At 38.4% G+C, this 18,588-nt stretch overlaps 1 protein-coding gene and 2 pseudogenes across 4 annotated transcripts; 1 reads left to right on the forward strand and 2 right to left on the reverse strand.

The window, feature by feature from the left end:
• Positions 1-652: 652 nt before the first annotated feature.
• On the reverse strand, positions 653-2,208 carry LOC113073280 (DNA polymerase delta subunit 4). 4 transcript variants are annotated; one of them, XM_026246279.1, is made up of 5 exons: positions 2,083-2,208; positions 1,406-1,507; positions 1,189-1,278; positions 899-1,010; positions 653-792 (listed from the first exon to the last, which is right to left on the reverse strand). In XM_026246279.1, the coding sequence occupies exons 1-5, from the start codon at positions 2,126-2,128 to the stop codon at positions 768-770; spliced, it is 375 nt and encodes a 124-aa protein (XP_026102064.1). In that variant the 5' UTR covers positions 2,129-2,208; the 3' UTR covers positions 653-767. The 4 variants fall into 4 exon arrangements, with proteins under 4 accessions (XP_026102064.1, XP_026101986.1, XP_026102101.1 ...); XM_026246201.1 differs by having other exon boundaries at positions 1,382-1,507; XM_026246316.1 differs by having other exon boundaries at positions 1,382-1,507; positions 1,964-2,120.
• LOC113109090 (FACT complex subunit SSRP1-like) lies at positions 2,138-8,678 on the forward strand (annotated as a pseudogene).
• A 254-nt stretch (positions 8,679-8,932) lies between these two features.
• Positions 8,933-18,505, reverse strand: LOC113109097 (uncharacterized; annotated as a pseudogene).
• Between the last annotated feature and the right edge of the window lie 83 nt (positions 18,506-18,588).

Here is an 18,588-nt window from a genome sequence, read left to right on the forward strand (position 1 = left end):
AACAACAACAGTATACAAGTGCCATGACAAGTCTCAGTTAGTCTAGTATAGAACGCATAGCCAGTTTTTTTTTTTTTTTATTAAATGAAAAGACAAGAAAAGGAAAAGTGCTGTTGTTAGTTGGTTAAGTGCAGGCGAAAAAGATGAGTCAGTGAAGTGACATCAAAGTGGATTATATACGGGGATCTTTAGTCATAAAACACGCACTACGTGGCTGTGCATTACACAAACAAGTGGACGTATGTAGTATTATAATATAGAATAAAACTGCATTTCTGTGTAGCAAATCCATTTTCAATTTCAAATAATTAGTATTAAAATCACCAGTAAAGGTGGTCACTATCAATCGATTGGTTTAACAACAATGCCTCCAACTCAGTGAATACCTGAGTAAATACTGAATGCTGCTAAAATGTTCTCAGATCATGACTTATTTGTGCATGTTGTTCAAAATAGGCCCTTTAATGTTTTCTTTGTGGTTTAAGTTTACAAAGTACTTATAAAATGACAGAATAGTCAACGTGACAGAATATACTAATAAGATGGGGGAAAAAAGCATATAAGGATCTGTGTTACTGATATAGTTATGCATATGGAGCAGGTCCACAGAGAGTAAATCCTGATTTATAAATACCTGAGACTCAACAATAGCTTTTGTGTATAAAATGTTTAATAAAATGTAGTGAAATAAACAACAAAGCAAACATAGTAGAACATATCAAACACTACAAAATTTCTCATCTTTCTGTCTTTTCTCCATCAGTTTTTCAGAGGGGATAGTCACACCAGAGACTGAAACGGAGCAAGAAAGTGAGCATTATAGTGACAGGCATCGGCTGGTTTTTGATTGTATCTGCATGTGGGAGAGAGGGAATATGTGAGTGTATGTTTGTAATACCTCTGTGTGTACTCTTGGTCAGTGCTCTGCTTCAGTAAAATGTCTTTAATCTCCTGCGGGGGATTCAGCCCATGCAGTGCTGCCCTCTCCCATCTCTGCAGTCGACTGATCCCTAACACACACATACACACACACACACAAACACTATTATTATTATATAATATTTGTATCTTTAAAAAAATTCAAGACCTCGAAGTGAGGCAGATGATATTTTCATGGTTTCATTATTTTATAGACAGAGAGATCGGTTAACAATGGAAAGAGATTGGTTAATACAATTAATGACGCACCTGTGCATGGTCCGAATTTCCACTCCAGATCAAACTTCTTAAGTCCTTGAAGATCTATGTCTCTTTCACTCAGTTGTGGGGGCTCAGGCTCTGATAAGTTATAACATTTTTATAAATTCTGCTGAATCACCTTTGAATAATTTGCACCGTTTAGGAATATAATTACTCTGATTTCAATGAAATATGCACATACTCAAAGACAAACGTACTATCCCACCTGCGATTGGCGGTGAAGGACACTTGTCTCTCTTGCCCCCTCTCCTTGCCTTATTTACAACCTTGAAGGTATCGGTTATGAGGCCACGCTTTTGTGTCATATCTAAAATTAAAGGACAGTGAGCAACAATTTATTTATTTTTTCATTGTTAGCTCATGTTAACAAACGTAGCTAACAAGTCATACAGGTTTCCAACAAGAGGATAAGTCAATGACTCGTCATCATTAAGTTTATAATGTTTACATATACATATTAATCACACTCGTGTTTTATACATTCTGTCAATAGGACATATCACAGCATCATCGCATAGTAAAGAACATTTTTGGTCAAAGATGCTATCCAAACATTAGAAAAGAAGCTCACGTATGTAACAAAGGAAAAACCATTCGTTTTTGTGTAGAGTTAAAAATAAATTGAGTTAAACCGACCAGTTATGGCAATCTTTATTTATCAGTCGATCGATTGTACATCACTGCTTCCGACCAACCCCAACGTTAAACCGTTTGTAAAATTGCACGTGAATCCCCTTAGAAATATATGAAATTCACGGCATACCTGAATGCTGCTAGAATGTTGTCGGACGATAAATTATTTACGAACGATGACAGCAGTCTTCATCAATAAAACTTTTCAACTTTCGATTTGAGTTTCGATCGTTTACAAAACATACGTACATTCGATATGAAGGGCGGGGCTACGCACAGAGCGTGATGGCGTCATGACGAACGCGTTACAAACCACTGCGCTGCGCACCGGCTGCAAATCTACGCAGTACGCACACGGGACTCGGCCTTTATACTCTCGACGAATAACAGTAATACTGATTCAGACATCTCACGCATTTCATTTTCTATGCAATAAAAGTGTTCGAAATAAACTAGTCCTGTTGGAAATTTCAAAATCAGTTGACAGTTAAAAAATGTGTAGTTCGTCACAAAAATAGAAAAACAATAGCCGAGTACGGTAGCTTTGCTTGTTCCATGTATTTGTTATATTTAGAAAAAGCATTTAAAGTGCCTATGCAAGATATTAAGATTCGCAAAGACTTATTTTATAGCGCAAAGCTAAATGACATCACACATCAACCTGCAACAAAGTGTGCCACCTCAATGGCAATTTGGAGATTTCTACCAATACTCTTGAAATATAACGGATTTCATGTCAAAAATCTATTTGAATACTGTTTTATGTAATTTTTATGATTTTACCACTGCAGTCTCAGCTTTTGAACATCACAGGTCCACTCTTGTCTAAGCTGGAGTGGCTGAAATGAACGACACGCTGGAATGCAGTGATATTTATCAGGAGCTCAAGGGCACCTGGGTGAGTAGATGCTGCAAGTCTGGTGTCTGAGATGTTATTATAAAATGTCTGACTGATCTCTCTCTACAGAATGATGGGCGTCTTCGCTTCAGTAAGCAGACAGTGGTGTATAAAAACAGTAAGACTTGGAAGGTGGACAGCATTCTGGTGCCTGAGCTCATTCAAGCCCTGTGGAGGAGAGTCTGTCTGGGTCACAGCATCAAACTGTGCACCAGCACCGGAAACATCTACAAATATGATGGCTTCAAAGACACTGTGTGTCAGAGAAACAACATTCATTCAATAAAATAGATCAATTTGCTCCACCCTCCACAGTTTCGTTCCATGTTTTACATTTTCCCCCATCTCTTTATGCACAGGACCTTGAGAAGATCTCAGAGTACTTCAAAGACAACTACAAAGTGGAGCTGATTGAGAAAGATGAGTGTGAAGGGCTGGAACTGGGGCACTGCTACATTTAATGGTCAGTGCATTCATGATACAACACCATGTCTGAGATATGTACAGTATAACATTTTTATAGTGCCCTTATTTTAAGTTTATATGGTCTGTAGGATACGTAGTTCAATATTAGAAGAGGACTTTTGACACTGTATCAGTAATAGTAGAAATAATCAGTTGTTGAGCAAAATATTGCTATGGTTGATGTGTCTGCAAATATTTGGCATTTTTAATTATCAACATCACTGTAATATGTCATATTTTCCTACTGTACTGTATGCAGAGTTAGAGCAACCAGATTTTTTTTTTGGAAAATTAGTATTTACTTCCTTTTTTATTCATATTCATATTGTTGAATATATATATATACTAATTTTCCAAAAAAAAATCTGGTTGCTCTAACTCTGCATACAGTACAGTAGGAAAATATGACATATTACAGTGATGTTGATAATTAAAAATGCCAAATATTTGCAGACACATCAACCATTTGAATTATTTCAACAATTTATTTACTTGTGAAAAAAACTATAGTCGGATTACAGAATCAAGCATAGCTACTTAAATGTTTTAGATTTTATATCATTTTTCAATTTTTTTCATACTGATTTATTTCCATTTTTTATCTAATTTAGTTAATATGTAAAATAAATAAAAATATACTTACAGCAATTGTTATAACTGTGTTATTTACAATCTTTAAATAAATACTATGATATCACAAATTAGCTTTAGATAGGTTATCAGCCTAATACATCGCCAGCTGCCATTAATAAACTATATTAGTCGACCACTAGAAATAAATCCATGCATGATATTTATTAGAAATAATAGGAGACTGTTAATAACTAACCAGCTGTGCATTTTGATAAACTTAGCCTAAAATGTATTTTCACAGCTATATCCAAGTAGTAAACATGTTGCCCTTCTGTGGCTTTTCAGGGCCATTGCTTTCATTTGAGGTGAATGACAGTCCTGCGTTTGAGACTCCACTCGCCAGTGTATCCCAGTGTGCAACTGGAAAGAAAGAGGTCTCTGTGGAGTTTCATCAGAATGATGACACAGAGGTGTTCCTCATGGAGGTGCGCTTCTATGTCCCAGCCACCACAGGAGACCAAGGGGGAAAGTGTGTGTGCGCCACTACCTGACAGTGACCAACAGATGGCAGAGTTTACAAAGTATTATAATTATATGCTTAATTGCCTATAAAGCATGGGCTTTAAATCTTTTAGATGACCCCAAATATGATCATCCTCATGCAAGGGACACCCATCCTGATATTAAGCTATCAAATTTAATTTAAAAAGCCAATGTACCTGAATTTAATTTGAACAATTAATATTATAAATGTGTAAAACATTATTTAAAAAATACTTTTTTGTCACATTGATTTTTATAGTACTGTACTGTTAGATGCATCATTTATTAAAATACTTATTTATAATATTATTTTAATCAGCTTGTTTTTTATTTGGTTGTTCAGTTTAATCTTATTTTTGAATTTTACTGATTTTGTTTAATTTTTTTTACAGACACCAGTTCAAGCCGAAAGTAAAATCTTTGGATCCGTAAAGCCCACTTAAATTGGAAAATAATGAGCTCCCAGTACTATTCTCTGCGGTTTCAGGCATTTGCTCAGAACATTCTGTCAAAGGTGAGATGTCATCCAGGCTACAGGAGATGCTGTGTGTATCTTCAGAGAGTTACAGTGCCTCACACCTAGGGGCAGGTACACATATAGACAGATAACATCACACCTTTTTGTTTTCTCCTTAGAATATGGTGTCAACTAGCCACGTTTAATGTTTTATGCTCTCTGTAGGTACTATATTGGTATTTATCTGACTATCTTCCTTCTGCATGGTGAGACGTAAGACATACACCACAGTGCTCCACCTTTTCCTGTTGTCTCATAAGGACCGGTGGCAGATGTTCTTTGTGGTGAGAATGGCATCAGTCTGTGAAGTTATCTATTCTCTCTATCTGGATCCATCTTTAGGGCTAGTATTAATGGCCTTTGTCTATTTCATTGATCTACTTTTGCTGTGTACTAAATTTGCGAATTGTGCTGAAATAAGACATCTATGTTAATGTTAATATTTGTGACTTCTTGTCTGTTTCGGATCAGTCTGGACCCACCTGTTAAACAAGGTCAAACCCGCTATCATTTTCTCATTCTTCTGTTTTCCAAGGAAGAGGATATCAGCCTCACTCTCAACATGAATGAGTGAGTTAAAGCGAGAGAGACAGAGAATGAGGTACACCGGTGAAGGATGAGATGGATGTCAAAAATAAACTGTCTACATTTGCTGCCAAGAATAAAGGCAACTTCAAAGAGCTCAAGCATTTAAGATGACAAAACCACAGCACACACTAATAATCAGAACCGAGTGTCAAATGTGTTCTCTTTTATCTTCGATGGCTTCAGGCAGATGTCTCATCCACAAAAAGGTGGTAAAAGGTGGCTCACTGCTGGTTATGATTTGAGCAGCTTAACGCTGTGTTCAGATCACACAGACTTTCATTAAGACCACAACAGTATTTTGTTACTGTACGAGAAAACCTTTTGTATGCTAGATATTTCTGAGTGCTATGAAGACAGCGTTGCACAAGGGAGTGCTTTTGAATGAGTTAACACTGATTGCTTATATGAATGTGTGTGTGTGTGTGTGTGTGTGTGTGTGAGAGAGAGAGAGAGAGAGAGAGATTTAGAGAGAAAGGCTGGTATGAGGAAATGAGTTGGTTTAAAATCTTTTGCTTGGAAAACGCTTTCCTCTGTCTGCTTTTTTTACAAATACTAACTTTGCAATGGCATTTTGATATTGCATTAATATCATTTTAATTTGTACTCTGTCAGGGCATGAAAGGTAATGATAACATGTACATTGACTCAGACGATGACCAGCATGATGCATACCTGGAGCGCATGAAAGAAGAAGGCAAGATACGTGAGGAGGGCAATGACAGAGACGACCCAGAGGGTGAAAGTGGTGAGTGGCAACCATAGACTGAATAAAAACATGGACGTAGTGTCCGTGACGTCACCCATAGGTCTCTGAAGAGCGTTTCTGAAGCTCAAAGTTGGCAGAGCCAGCCATCACCATCTTGGTAGCATCTCACTCCCGGATAATCATAAATGGGCAAAGATGAGGGAAGTGGGATGAGCTGGTTGCTAAAACAACGCCCACCTAGCTTGACAGTGGGCTTGACAGAAGGCAATCCAGATGTCACTCAAGTGGTCACACCCTTAAAAATTCTCAACTTTAAGGCTTAAAATAATTGTAACGGATGAGTATTAAAAATCATTCACCCCCTCACAGTTGTCATGAAGAGAGAAATCAGCAATATAAACCAAAACCACTTTTTGTACCATGCTGTAAACTTTTTTTTTTTTCTTCTTATTTTTAACATGTGGGAGTCAAGGGGCCGACTCCCTTTTGGAGCCAGCCTCTGGCGGCCAGGCAATGAATTGCAGTTTTAGTCACTTTGGCATTGGTTTCACAAGTTAGAAGGTTGCTGCTTGGTGTCAACTCTCTGAGCCAATCTGTCAGAACGCTAAATATGATTATGTGCTTAGAGGACAAGTGTAGAGCCCTGCGCGGGACTGTTTTCTTAATTCTGCTCCTGCAACGTGTGTTCCTGCCCCGCCTGCTCCTGCAAACATTTTAATACTGAAAATAATTATTGCACATCAGGGAGCCGCTTTTGGCTTTTGAATGAGTGCTCACTGTCCACTGTCACTTTGGATTTCATGATCACATGTACTATGTGTAAAAGTAGCACATCTTACAAGGGCTCATATTATGCTTTTTCACTTTTTGAATTTTAGTCAGTTTGTAGTGTGTATGATTAAGCATAAAAAGATCTGCAAAGATACAATTCTCAAAGTCCACTCCAAAGGGAGAAATTTTATAAAAAAAAAAAAAAAAAAAGAGTTGTGCAATGTCATTGGTATCTAAAATGATGGTTTTGTAACAATGTTATTTCCAGCAGAAATCACTATATTGTGATATATATTGTTGTTGTGAAATAAAATGACCTATTGTTACCTATTATTCTTGTGACACAAAATTTTGGCCATATCGCCCACCCCTAGGTGCAGGAGTTTAAATGTCAAGAATAATAACTGATAGGAATATGTTTTGTGTGAGAAATTAACATTTAACTATTTTTTGTTTGTTTGTTTTGTTTTTTAGATGAGTCTTTTTAATCCTGGAGAAGAAGATGATGAGATCGCAGAGGAGTAAGAGGCTTTGTGTTGATATGACACAGTTTTAATAAGTGGTGCTAGCAATTTATTTTTTTTTTACTCCGTTTGCTTTTTTACCCTCATATTCAACGCTACTTTGTGTGTTTTTAGAAAAGGAAAAGGACAGCAGTGCCCTCAAGAGGCCAATGAGTGCCTACATGCTCTGGCTGAACTCGAGCAGAGACCGCATTAAATCAGAGAACCCAGGCATCTCTGTCACAGAAATCTCCAAAAAGGCTGGGGAAATGTGGAAACAGATTGGCAAAGAGAAGAAAGAGGTGACATACAGACATTTCAACAGTTAATGGTTCAGATTGTTTCTCCTTCTAATGGTCTTGTTTTGAACTTGAACTGACAACCAGGAGTGGGTAGCAAAAGCAGAAGATGCAAAGAGAGAGTATGAAAGAGCGCTGAAAGAGTATAAGGAGCGTGATGGAGGCTCTTCAGGCAGCTCAAAAAAGTACTCAAAATATTCACAACTTCGTCCTGCACCTCACTTTGAATGGACAGTTCAGCCAAAAATAAATATTCTATCATTTACTCACTATCACATCTTTCCGAAATATGATCTTAGCATTAAGTAACTGGCTGTTTATCATTGTTTTCCCAACATTTCATTCCTGAAGGGAGAGGAAGAAGAAAGGAGGGAAGAATGAAGAAAAGAAGAAAAGGAAGTCAGGTGGTGGTAAGGACAAAGAGAAAGAGCGTAACACGCTAAAACACACATAACAGATTTGTTTATGGAATAGAAACTGTTTCATTCATCAGCTTAGTAACAGTAACAGAGTTTTCCATAGTATCTTCAATGGTGGGCAAATTTATGGTGACTGTTGACTGTCAAAATGTATGTATTGCCCAAGTAACATATTTTTTTTATTTTTGCACCAATCACCTTCTCAGCAGTCCTCATGTTCAGTAGGGGTGGTCAATTTTCATTGCATTGACTTTTTATTCATTTGTATGTGAATGTGGGATGGGGAATGCATGCTCAGGCAAAGAAGATTCACATTTCTCTGCATTCCCAAGTTCAAGTTTGGTGAACTCTAACCTGCAAATTCATGTCACAACTGATGCAGTGTGCAAAGAAATGTTGTATTTTCAAAGTCTAGTATGACCGCAGCTTGTCAAGCAATAATTTTCTTTTCTGACACATGTTGCCTATATGTTACTATATTGAATGTAAAATAAAGCATAATGTGAAATTCCAAATTTAGGTACACAACTAATGAATTATTTCGAGATTTACCTCAAGAGGAATTAAAAAAAAATAAAGAGCAGTTTAATAAATGTAATACAATTAAAATAATTAGTTCACATTTAGATTAAAAATATTACAAATGTAGATTCTTCTTTAATAGTTAAAACAAATTTTGGTTTTATAGCGTTAATATGAATCACGTCTAATTAAAAAAAAAAAAAATTGTTACAATTTAAGTCTTTTTAAAAAAAAGACTTTTAAAAAATATTTTGTAACCTTTTTTTTTTATCTTTTTTTTTTTTGATGATGAAAATATGTTCATTGTATTAGTTGTCTCCCTGTCATTCTCTGTTCCTGTTATTTTTTTATACAGAGGTCTAATGATGAAGAGGAAGTGGTAAGTACACCGCCTAGCTCCGAAGAGTCTGGCTCACACTAACGGACACTAATGACAGACACATTAAAAGAGGAGTGGAAGAAAACACTATTTCACTTTCATCATTGTGGTGTACCTGAAGAAATCCTGATACAATACATATTACAGCATAAGATCTCACAAGCTTTGTTTTTAGTTTGTAAAGACTTTCATAAACACTTGTATATACCTTTGTTAGTGTTGACCTCAATGGAATAGTGTGCCCTGAAAGGAAAATTCTGTCATCATTTACTGACCATCATGTTGTACCAAACCCATAAGACTTTTTCTTATGTGGAATATAAATGAACAGATTTTTACAGAAATTAATTTATTCCATGCAATTAGCCTTTCACCGAGCCCCGCCCCCCTTAGTTACTGTTGCTACCTCCGACAAACAAATGGTCAAACACGAACCAGCGCGACATATTGCCATGTCGGGAAGAGGTATACAAGTGCGTGTCAGTGACCTTTTTTGGAGCAATACCTCCGCGATATCCTCCAGATCGAGGCAAAAGGGGTTACAGTATGCAGTGGAGGGATACATTCAAAATATAAAAATACACAATGAAGGAGACACGACTACTATTGAGGCTAATGCTTACCGGTCTCAAGCGAAATCTGAGAAACCCCATGACCTGTAACGTTACCTCAAATGCAACCAGCACCGCCTTGTGGACCAGTCATGCTGGTCATTCTCTTTCATATGTTATGGTCTATTATTGTAACAATGTTTTATTTCCATTGTTAATGAACAGAATTCACAAATAGAAAATTGCTTTGGCTTAAAAGGTGCATAACAGATACAATTATAAAATGAAATACATAAAATAAAATATAAGGCATTCAGATATAAATTGTATGTTATCATCTGTAATGTTCAACGCATTTAACTGTTTTATCCATTGTAGGCACCGCTCACGTTGTGTTTTCGGCTTTGGGAATGGAAAGAACACAACTCCTCCAGACAATCTCTTGGGGTATCTAGTGTCCGATTTACAAACGCCATGGGCGCACCGCTTCACCATCTTGCTTGGAGTCGATGTTTGTCGGAGCTGCTCACATAGTAACGGTTGCTATGATGTGTGATTGGGCAATGGCCGTTCTTGGGGAGGGGCTGGCGAAAGGCTAATTACAATGAATGAGGACTATAGCTTTTTAAGGCACCATAAAGGTATCACAAAGTATCATTTCATACTTCTAGAACACTGTATTCTATAATGGCCGTGGCTTAATGGTTAGAGTTGGACTTGTAACCCAAAGATTGTGTTTTTTTTTGTTGTACTGATACATCTGATGCACCAGGGCACATCATCAGTGATGTATCCTGAGGTCATCGGGTGTTTCGAGTCTCTCGAACATCAGACACCCTCACGCAGGCGACCCAGCTGAGGTTGATCAAGCCTCAGCTTGTGCCCTGGCAGCTCAACCACGGTTCCGCTCTCTTAATCCAGAGCCACCTAGATGCTTTCCCCGCTGCCTCTGTGCTGTTACAGATGGCTCTTCTCCTCCTTTCGCCTGTGATGCCGAGTGCAGTATATTCCCTGCAGAGGGACTGTCCAGCAAAGCCTCTGCACCCTACCTCTACAGGCAAGCACCTTGCCTTCCAGCCTTGTTTGTGGCAGTCGCTGACTAAGTCCTGATATTTACCCTTTTTCCGCTCAAAGGCCTCCTCCATTCGCTCCTCCCATGGCACGGTGAGCTCCAGCATGACAACATTTTTTGTTGCCTCAGATACCAGGATGATGTCAGGTCTGAGTGAGGTCTTGACTACATGCTGGGGGAACTTGAGCTGCTTGCCCAGGTCTACTGACAGCTGCCAGTCCTGTGCAGTTTGGAGAAGCCCTGCTGTTCCTTTATTTGTACCTGGCTTTTCTCCGGCTCTAATGAAGCTGATGGTTTGCTTCCTAGGTCTGGACTTTTGGCAGATGGAAACAGCACTAGAGATGCTCTCTGCGATAGTCATGAGCACCTGATCATGACGCCAGTGGTATCGGCCTTCCCCCAGAGCTTTTGGGCAACAACTCAATACGTGCTCAAGGGTCCCCTTGTTCTTCTGGCAGAGGGGGCATGCTACCAAGCCCCAGCAGTGCAGGTTAGACGGGCTGGGAAGAACATCATAGACCACCTGGACCAGGAACTTGATGTGGTGTGGTTCTGCCCTCCACAGGTCAGTCCACGAGATCTTCCTCTCCACAACTTGCTCCCATCTAGTCCATGCACCTTGCTGTCTCATCCCCAACGCTCTGCTGGTCCTCTCCTCCTCCACAGCTGCTCTGACTTCCTTCTGAACCAGTTGCCGCCGCTCCTTCCCCCGCGCTTTGTCATAACGGGGGGCTGCAATGGCTCCTAGACCAGCCCTTCCTCTGGCCACAGTTCCCACTAGGACTCCATGGCACATACGGGACTCTTCCTGCTCCACTGCCACCTCTGCTCTCCACTTCCTGCCAGTCTTAACTACCACCCCTGCCCCAGAGACTTTTGGGTCTGCTGATTCCCAGAACTGCAGCACCTCTCTTGCACGCAAAACCTTAAACTCCTCCTCAATAGATTTCAGAGGTAGTGTCAGTTTGCAGATGTTTCCATAGAGTGCGATGTTGCTTAAGCTCCGCGGTAGACCCAACCATCTCCTCAGATATCAGCTGACTCTCCTCTCCAGGTCTGTAATGGTGGAAATCGGGAATTCATATAGAAGCAGTGGCCACAGTATCCTCGGCAGAATCCCGTGCTGGTAGATCCACGCCTTGAATTTGCCGGGTAGGCCTGTTTTGTTGACGCTCTTCAGCCATTTCTCCAACTCTTCACATGTGTTCTTTATTGAAGCTGTGTCCCTGAGGCTGCTGTCAAAGTACCTCCTTAGGCTTTTCACAGGCTTCTCGGAGATGGTAGTCATCGGTGTTCCTGAGATCGAAAACTGGAACCTGTCGACCAATTTGCCCTTCTTCAGGACCAAGGATTTTGACTTTGCTGGCTTAAAAGACATCCTGGCCCATCCCAAGAGCCTCTCTAGTCCTCTCAAGATCCAGTCCTCTCAAAGATCCAGTCCTCTCAAAGATCTAGTCCTCTCAAAGATCCAGTCGTCTCAAAGATCTAGTCCTCTCAAAGATCCAGTCCTCTCAAAGATCTAGTCCTCTCAAAGATCATGGGTTTGAGTCTTGGTACCGGCAGGGAGTGAGGTGGGGGGGAGTTAATGTACAGCACTCTCTTTCACTTTTTCACAAAATAGGTCTGAATGTTTCATTAATTTATCAGCCAATTTTTTATGATACTTCTGGCTGCTTTTTCGTTCTTTCTGAAGGTTGTATGCAGCAAATATATGTCATTTCCCTATTCGTTGTAGTTGTGTGGAAGAGACTTTTGGAACAAAATGTGTATTTTATGTTGTCCTGTCCTTGTTCAGATTACTGTGTTTACCTGCTTGTACTGAGATTTTTTACAGTGCTGCTTGCCAAACACACAGAAGCTGTATCTTTGACAGAGTTATTGAGCTTGCTCTATATGTATTTCCATTTGAATAAGTTAATGTACAAATCTTTTTCACATATTCATCTTGTATGCATCATTTTTTAGTTTGTTCTGAGCTCACCATTTATTTCATACATTATTTGTTTCACACACATTAATTGTATACATTTTTTGTAACATAAAAATAAAAAAAATTAGTTATTATAAAGCAAATTAAAAGTAATCTTTAATTTATGACTCAAGTGAATATTCATGTCACAAAAACAGAAAACAGCAACTTGGCATTTCACAACCCTTACTTGTTTGCATGCTCATCAGTTTTAATTTGGAATGTACTATGAAATGTAGTGTGGTTTTTAATGTGTTTGCAACAAAAGTAAAAGCATAGTAAAAACCAACAAACCCAACAACTGAATGTCTGTATTAGCTGATTGATGTAGAGAGTTCTGGAAAGTGTAATGGCCTTTAACTTTCAGCTGTAAAGGATATGTATCAGATGCCTTGTAGGATTTAAATCAAATTTTGCTTATCAATATATACATAAAACATATGCATAATAATAATAATAATAATAATAATACATTATATTTATAATGCACTTTTCATCAGAGATCTCAAAGTGCTACAGGGTTAAAACAAAAACAAAAAGATAAGCAGTTAATAATAATAATCTAAAAGGGACCAAAAGCTTTGCTAAAAAGAAATGTCTTGAGGCCTTTTTTAAAACAATCAGTAGATTGTGGAGCCCTCAAGGAGTCAGGGAGGCCATTCCACAGATGCGGGGCAGCAGTACAAAAGGCCCTGTCTCCCATATTCACTTATAAATTACTCATATGCATACTACTGGATGTTCAAAAATACATATGTATTACAATGTATGCATACACACTTGTGAATAACTTTCGTATAGATATGAACTTGACGCGTGCATACACCTACACATAGTCACATACATATAAACTCGATGCGCGCGTACATAAAAAATAAAATTTACTAACGTATACAGTTCAGATAAGAAAAACATGCATTATTTGTGTACACACACACACACACACACACATATATATATATATGTATTAAAAAAAAAAAAAAAAATATGTATATAGATTAATCTCACTGTGATCTTGAAAGTAATCTAGATCAATCTAGATGAATCTAGATTAAAATGGCTCATTCGAATTCTGCCAAAGGCATTCAGAATATGTGTGTTACCCAAATAAAATTGACAAACAGTAAGTCTTTGAGAAGGGGTTTATCAAGCTAGGTGGTGCATTAGAAAAGGGGCTCATCTCCTGTTTCCAAAATGCACCACAAAGTGCTTGAGAAAGCTGTAAACTTTTTACACGATGTTTAAGTTTTTTTCAAGTTTAAGTTCTGAACTGATTCTGTGCTAGTGTTATGGGTGCGGGTAAACCGAAGGCTTGAATCAAGGTCAATCATCACCAATAATGCCATAGCGCAGAGCGCAAAAGAACCGGTGAACCATTTTTTTCAACCTGTTTATTGAATCGAACTGTCCGAAAGTAGTACTGGTGATCTGAGAACCGATGCAACCGGTTCTTGACTCGTGAACAAGTCAGTGGTTCATTCATTATCTGGCTCGGCTCGGTGTTCATCTTCAGTTCTCTCTTCACATCAGAATGATCCGTTCGCAAACCGGATATCACAAACTGCTTTGTTTGGAGCTCTCTCACAACAGACACGGAAGAGAAGTCAATGCTGAATAAAATCGTAGTTTTTGCTATTTTTGGACCAAAATATATTTTTTTCGAGGCTTCAAAAAATTCTAACTGACCCTCTGATGTCACATGAGCCCCTTTCACACTGCACGTTGGACCCGGCAAATAGCCGGAACATTGCCGGGTCGCCTTCTGTGTGAAAGCAAGCATGTCCCAGGATTGATTCCGGCATTGAACCCGGGTCGGGGACCTAGTAACATTGCCGGGTTCAGTCCCGGGACTATCACTGTGTGAACAAAAGCCAGATCTAATGCCGTGTCATAGTGAGGACACACGTTATCGCGCGACTCTTTTACCGGCTGTTTTGAAGGAAGATCAACGTTCGCGACCAAAATAAAAGAGGTGCAAACTGTAATGAAGCAGAGATCGGTTAGTTCCTTACTTTCCGCGCTGACACCGAGATCGTTCGCTTGCTTCAGTGAAAGTATAAAGTGTCTAATGTTTTCGACTCATACATTACACGTCACGCCCTGATGTCACGTGTCGTTACGGGATCTTCACGGGTTGTGTGTGAAAGCACGCACATATCCCGGGTAATCACTGGCAGTGTGAAAGTGCAAAATATAGCAACCCGGGAACAATTGCCGGAACACTTTTCCCGTATACTTGGAAACAATAAGGCGGTACATTCTAAAATAACGGTCTCCTAAAGAAACTCACGCTGGGGCTCAGCTAGAATATTTTAAACTCAAATGTGCGAAAGGGTTTTATTTCTGAAAATGGCTAAGCTCAAGTGGGACTGGGACTTAGTTGGGAACACATTTTATATTTTTTTACTAGAGGCAGGACATTTTACTCTCTCTCTCACTCTGTGTAATTTGTATAGCTTTTTGGAAGGTATTTCGTGAAGATTGCAGAAGTGAAATTGTGAAATTCTCACCTTTCTCTAGATCGAAATGTAATATCATGGTCCACGAACTCGCCGTTGTTCTGAAATGTTCAGTGTCTTAGATATTTGGTGTCATTGAGAATAAAGAACTATATGAAGAGTTCAGATGCAAAAACCTCTAAATGCCATCTGAAATTTTCATCTAAAATTAGGATTTTTATCAAGGTCCTATGCTTAGGTTGAGTCATTTTACTTTAATTGTGATGTGCAGGTCCTTTTCCAGGCTATTAAAGTGAAATAACTGAATATAAATATAGGAGCCTGATAAAAATCCTAATTTTAGATGAAAATTTCAGATGGCACTTAGAGGCTTTTGCATCTGAACTCTTCATATATATATATATATAGAAAGACTCGAATGCAGTAACAACTATTTAACTTTTTTTCTCCTTAAAAAAGGTGTCACATGGAAGTGCATGAGAGCCTACAGTTCATGTGGAGAAGCTGTTTGTTTGTAATTAATGTATATATTACAAATCTGCAGAGTTTGATACTTGCACTTCTGCCTGTTATTTTTTTCCTAGTTTGCAGAAGCTCTTCTAATGGGGGAGACTTACATTTTCTCAAGTTATATATGAACCACTATTGCACACATACATGATTACATGATAAAGGGTAAACATTCTCAGAATTAACTTTTGGTTTTTTATCTGTTGTAGGGGATGGTGGATGGTGGATCTTTATCAGTGTAATAGTTAAACATCATATGCAAATAAATAAAAAACACTTGTATAGCCTACTATTTGATACAAATGTTGTATTATTAACCAGTTTTAAAGTTTTACTACATTCTGTTCCTGAAATACACACTTTTGTATGTTTCGTGGATAAAGGGTTTAGTAAAAAACATCATGTTGGTGGATATTCTGGTGATAGCATGGTCCGTGGATAATTCATCTCAAAGTGCACCGCAATGCAGTATATGATTAAAGACAAAAACAAAGTGTATAAAGACATTTTACAACCTTTTTATAACTATATAGTACATTTTATCTTCTAAATTTATCATTTTTGGGCAAAAAAAAAAAAAAATAGAGAGATTAAGAATCTTTATATTCCAGTTCATGTATAAACATTCAGCTTTCGCTTTGTTATTAAAACTTTTTTTTTTAATGATTGAGCAAACGATTAGGAATGACACAGATCTCTGTCCATGATTGCAAATGCAGTTACTTCCGTTCACACTTAAATTACTTCCTTTTACACTGAAATGCCTTCCGTTTACACTGAAAATTCACGCACATCCACATATGAAATCACTTGCATAAATGCATATACGTACAGTGGGGAAAATAAGTATTTAGTCAGCCACTAATTGTGCTCCCATTTAAAAAGATGAGAGAGGCCTATAATTTTCATCATAGGTACACTTCAACTATGAGAGACAAAATGTAAAAAAGGATTTTTTATGAATTTATTAGCAAATTATGATGGAAAATAAGCATTTGGTCACCTACAAACAAGCAAGATTTCTGGCTATCACAGACCTGTAACAAGTTCTTTAAGAGGCTCCTCTGTCCTCCACTTGTTATCAGTATAAAAGACTCCTGTCCACAACCTCAAACCGTCACACTCCAAACTCCACTATGGCCAAAGAGCTGTCAAAAGACACCAGAAACAAAATTGTAGACCTGCACCAGGCTGGGAAGACTGAATCTGCAATACGTAAGCAGCTTGGTGTGAAGAAATCAACTGTGGGAGCAATTATTAGGAAATGGAAGACATACAAGACCAATGATAATCTCGATCTGGGGCTCCACACAAGATCTCACCCCGTGGAGTCAAAATGACCACAAGAACGGTGAGCAAAAATCTCAGAACCACACAGGGGGACCTAGTGAATGACCCGCAGAGAGCTGGGACCAAAGTGAAAAAGGCTACCATCAGTAACACACTATGGACTCAAATCCTGCAGTGCCAGACGTGTCCCCCTGCTTAAGCCAGTACATGTCTGATGTTTGCTAGAGAGCATTTGGATGATACAGAAGAGGATTGGGACAATGTCATATGGTCAGATGAAACCAAAATAGAACTTTTTGGAAAAAACTCAACTTGTCGTGTTTGGAGGAGAAAGAATGCTGAGTTGCATCCAAAGAACACAATACCTACTGTGAAGCATGAGGGTGGAAACATCATGCTTTGGGGCTGTTTTTCTGCAAAGGGACCTGGACGACTGATCCATGTAAAGGAAAGAATGAATGGGGCCATGTATTGTGAGATTTTGAGTGGAAACCTCAAAAAGTGGAAATCAGCAAGGGTCATGAAGATGAAACATGGCTGGGTCTTTCAGCATGACAATGATCCCAAACACACCGCCTGGGTAACGAAGAAGTGGCTTTGTAAGAAGCATTTCAAGGTCCTGGAGTGGCCTAGCCAGTCTCCAGATCTCAACCCCATAGAAAATCTTTGGAGGAAGTTGAAAGTCTGTGTTGCCCAAAAACATCACTGCTCTAGAGGAGATCTGCATGGAGGAATGGGCCAAAATACCAGAAACAGTGTGTGAAAACCTTGTGAAGACTTTCAGAAAATGTTTGACCTCTGTCATGACCAACAAAGGGTATATATCAAAGTATTGAGATAAACTTTCGTTATTGACCAAATACTTATTTTCCACCTTAATTTGCAAATAAATTCATAAGAAAATCCTACAATGTGATTTTCTGGATTTTCTTTTTTTACATTTTGTCTCTCATAGTTGAAGTGTACCTATGATGAAAATTACAGGCCTCTCTCATCTTTTTAAACGGGAGAACTTGCACAATTGGTGACTGACTAAATACTTATTTTGCCCACTGTATATATATATGTGTGTGTGTGTGTGTGTGTGTGTGTGTACACAAATAATGCATATGTTTTTCTCATCTGAACTGTATACGTTAGTAAATGTTATTTTTTATTCATTTTATGGATGTGTATGCGGCATGCGCGCATCAAGTTTATATCTATGTGCGAGCGTTTAATAGGTGTGTATGCACGGATCAAGTTTATATGTAGTTATTCACAAGTGTCTATGCATACATTGCTAACCTTATATGTATTTATATCGAATTCATATTAGTGTTCACATGTAGGCCTATTTTATGTATGTATTTTTGAACATCCAGTAGTATGCATGTATATGTGAGTAATTTATATGTGCATAAGCACGTGTTTTGGCCCCGTATAGGATTTAAATCAAACTTTGCTTATCAATACATACATAAAACACGTGCAAAAGTCTGCACTTTTCTGAACATTCTATACATTGTATCTGAACATACCCTTCATACCCTTTTGATTGCTTCTGTGGACATTACATAAAATATTTCCATCACACTTTTTAAGCTTTAAAAGGAATAGTCCATCCAAAACTGAAAACTCTGATTTACTCACCCTCATGTCATCCCAGATGTGTATGACTTTCTTTCTTCAAATGAACACTAACAAAGACTTTTAGCGTGTGCATGTAATGCAAGTGTACT

Source organism: Carassius auratus, chromosome 1 (assembly GCF_003368295.1).
Source record: "Carassius auratus strain Wakin chromosome 1, ASM336829v1, whole genome shotgun sequence".
In the NCBI taxonomy this organism is placed as follows: Eukaryota; Metazoa; Chordata; class Actinopteri; order Cypriniformes; family Cyprinidae; genus Carassius; species Carassius auratus.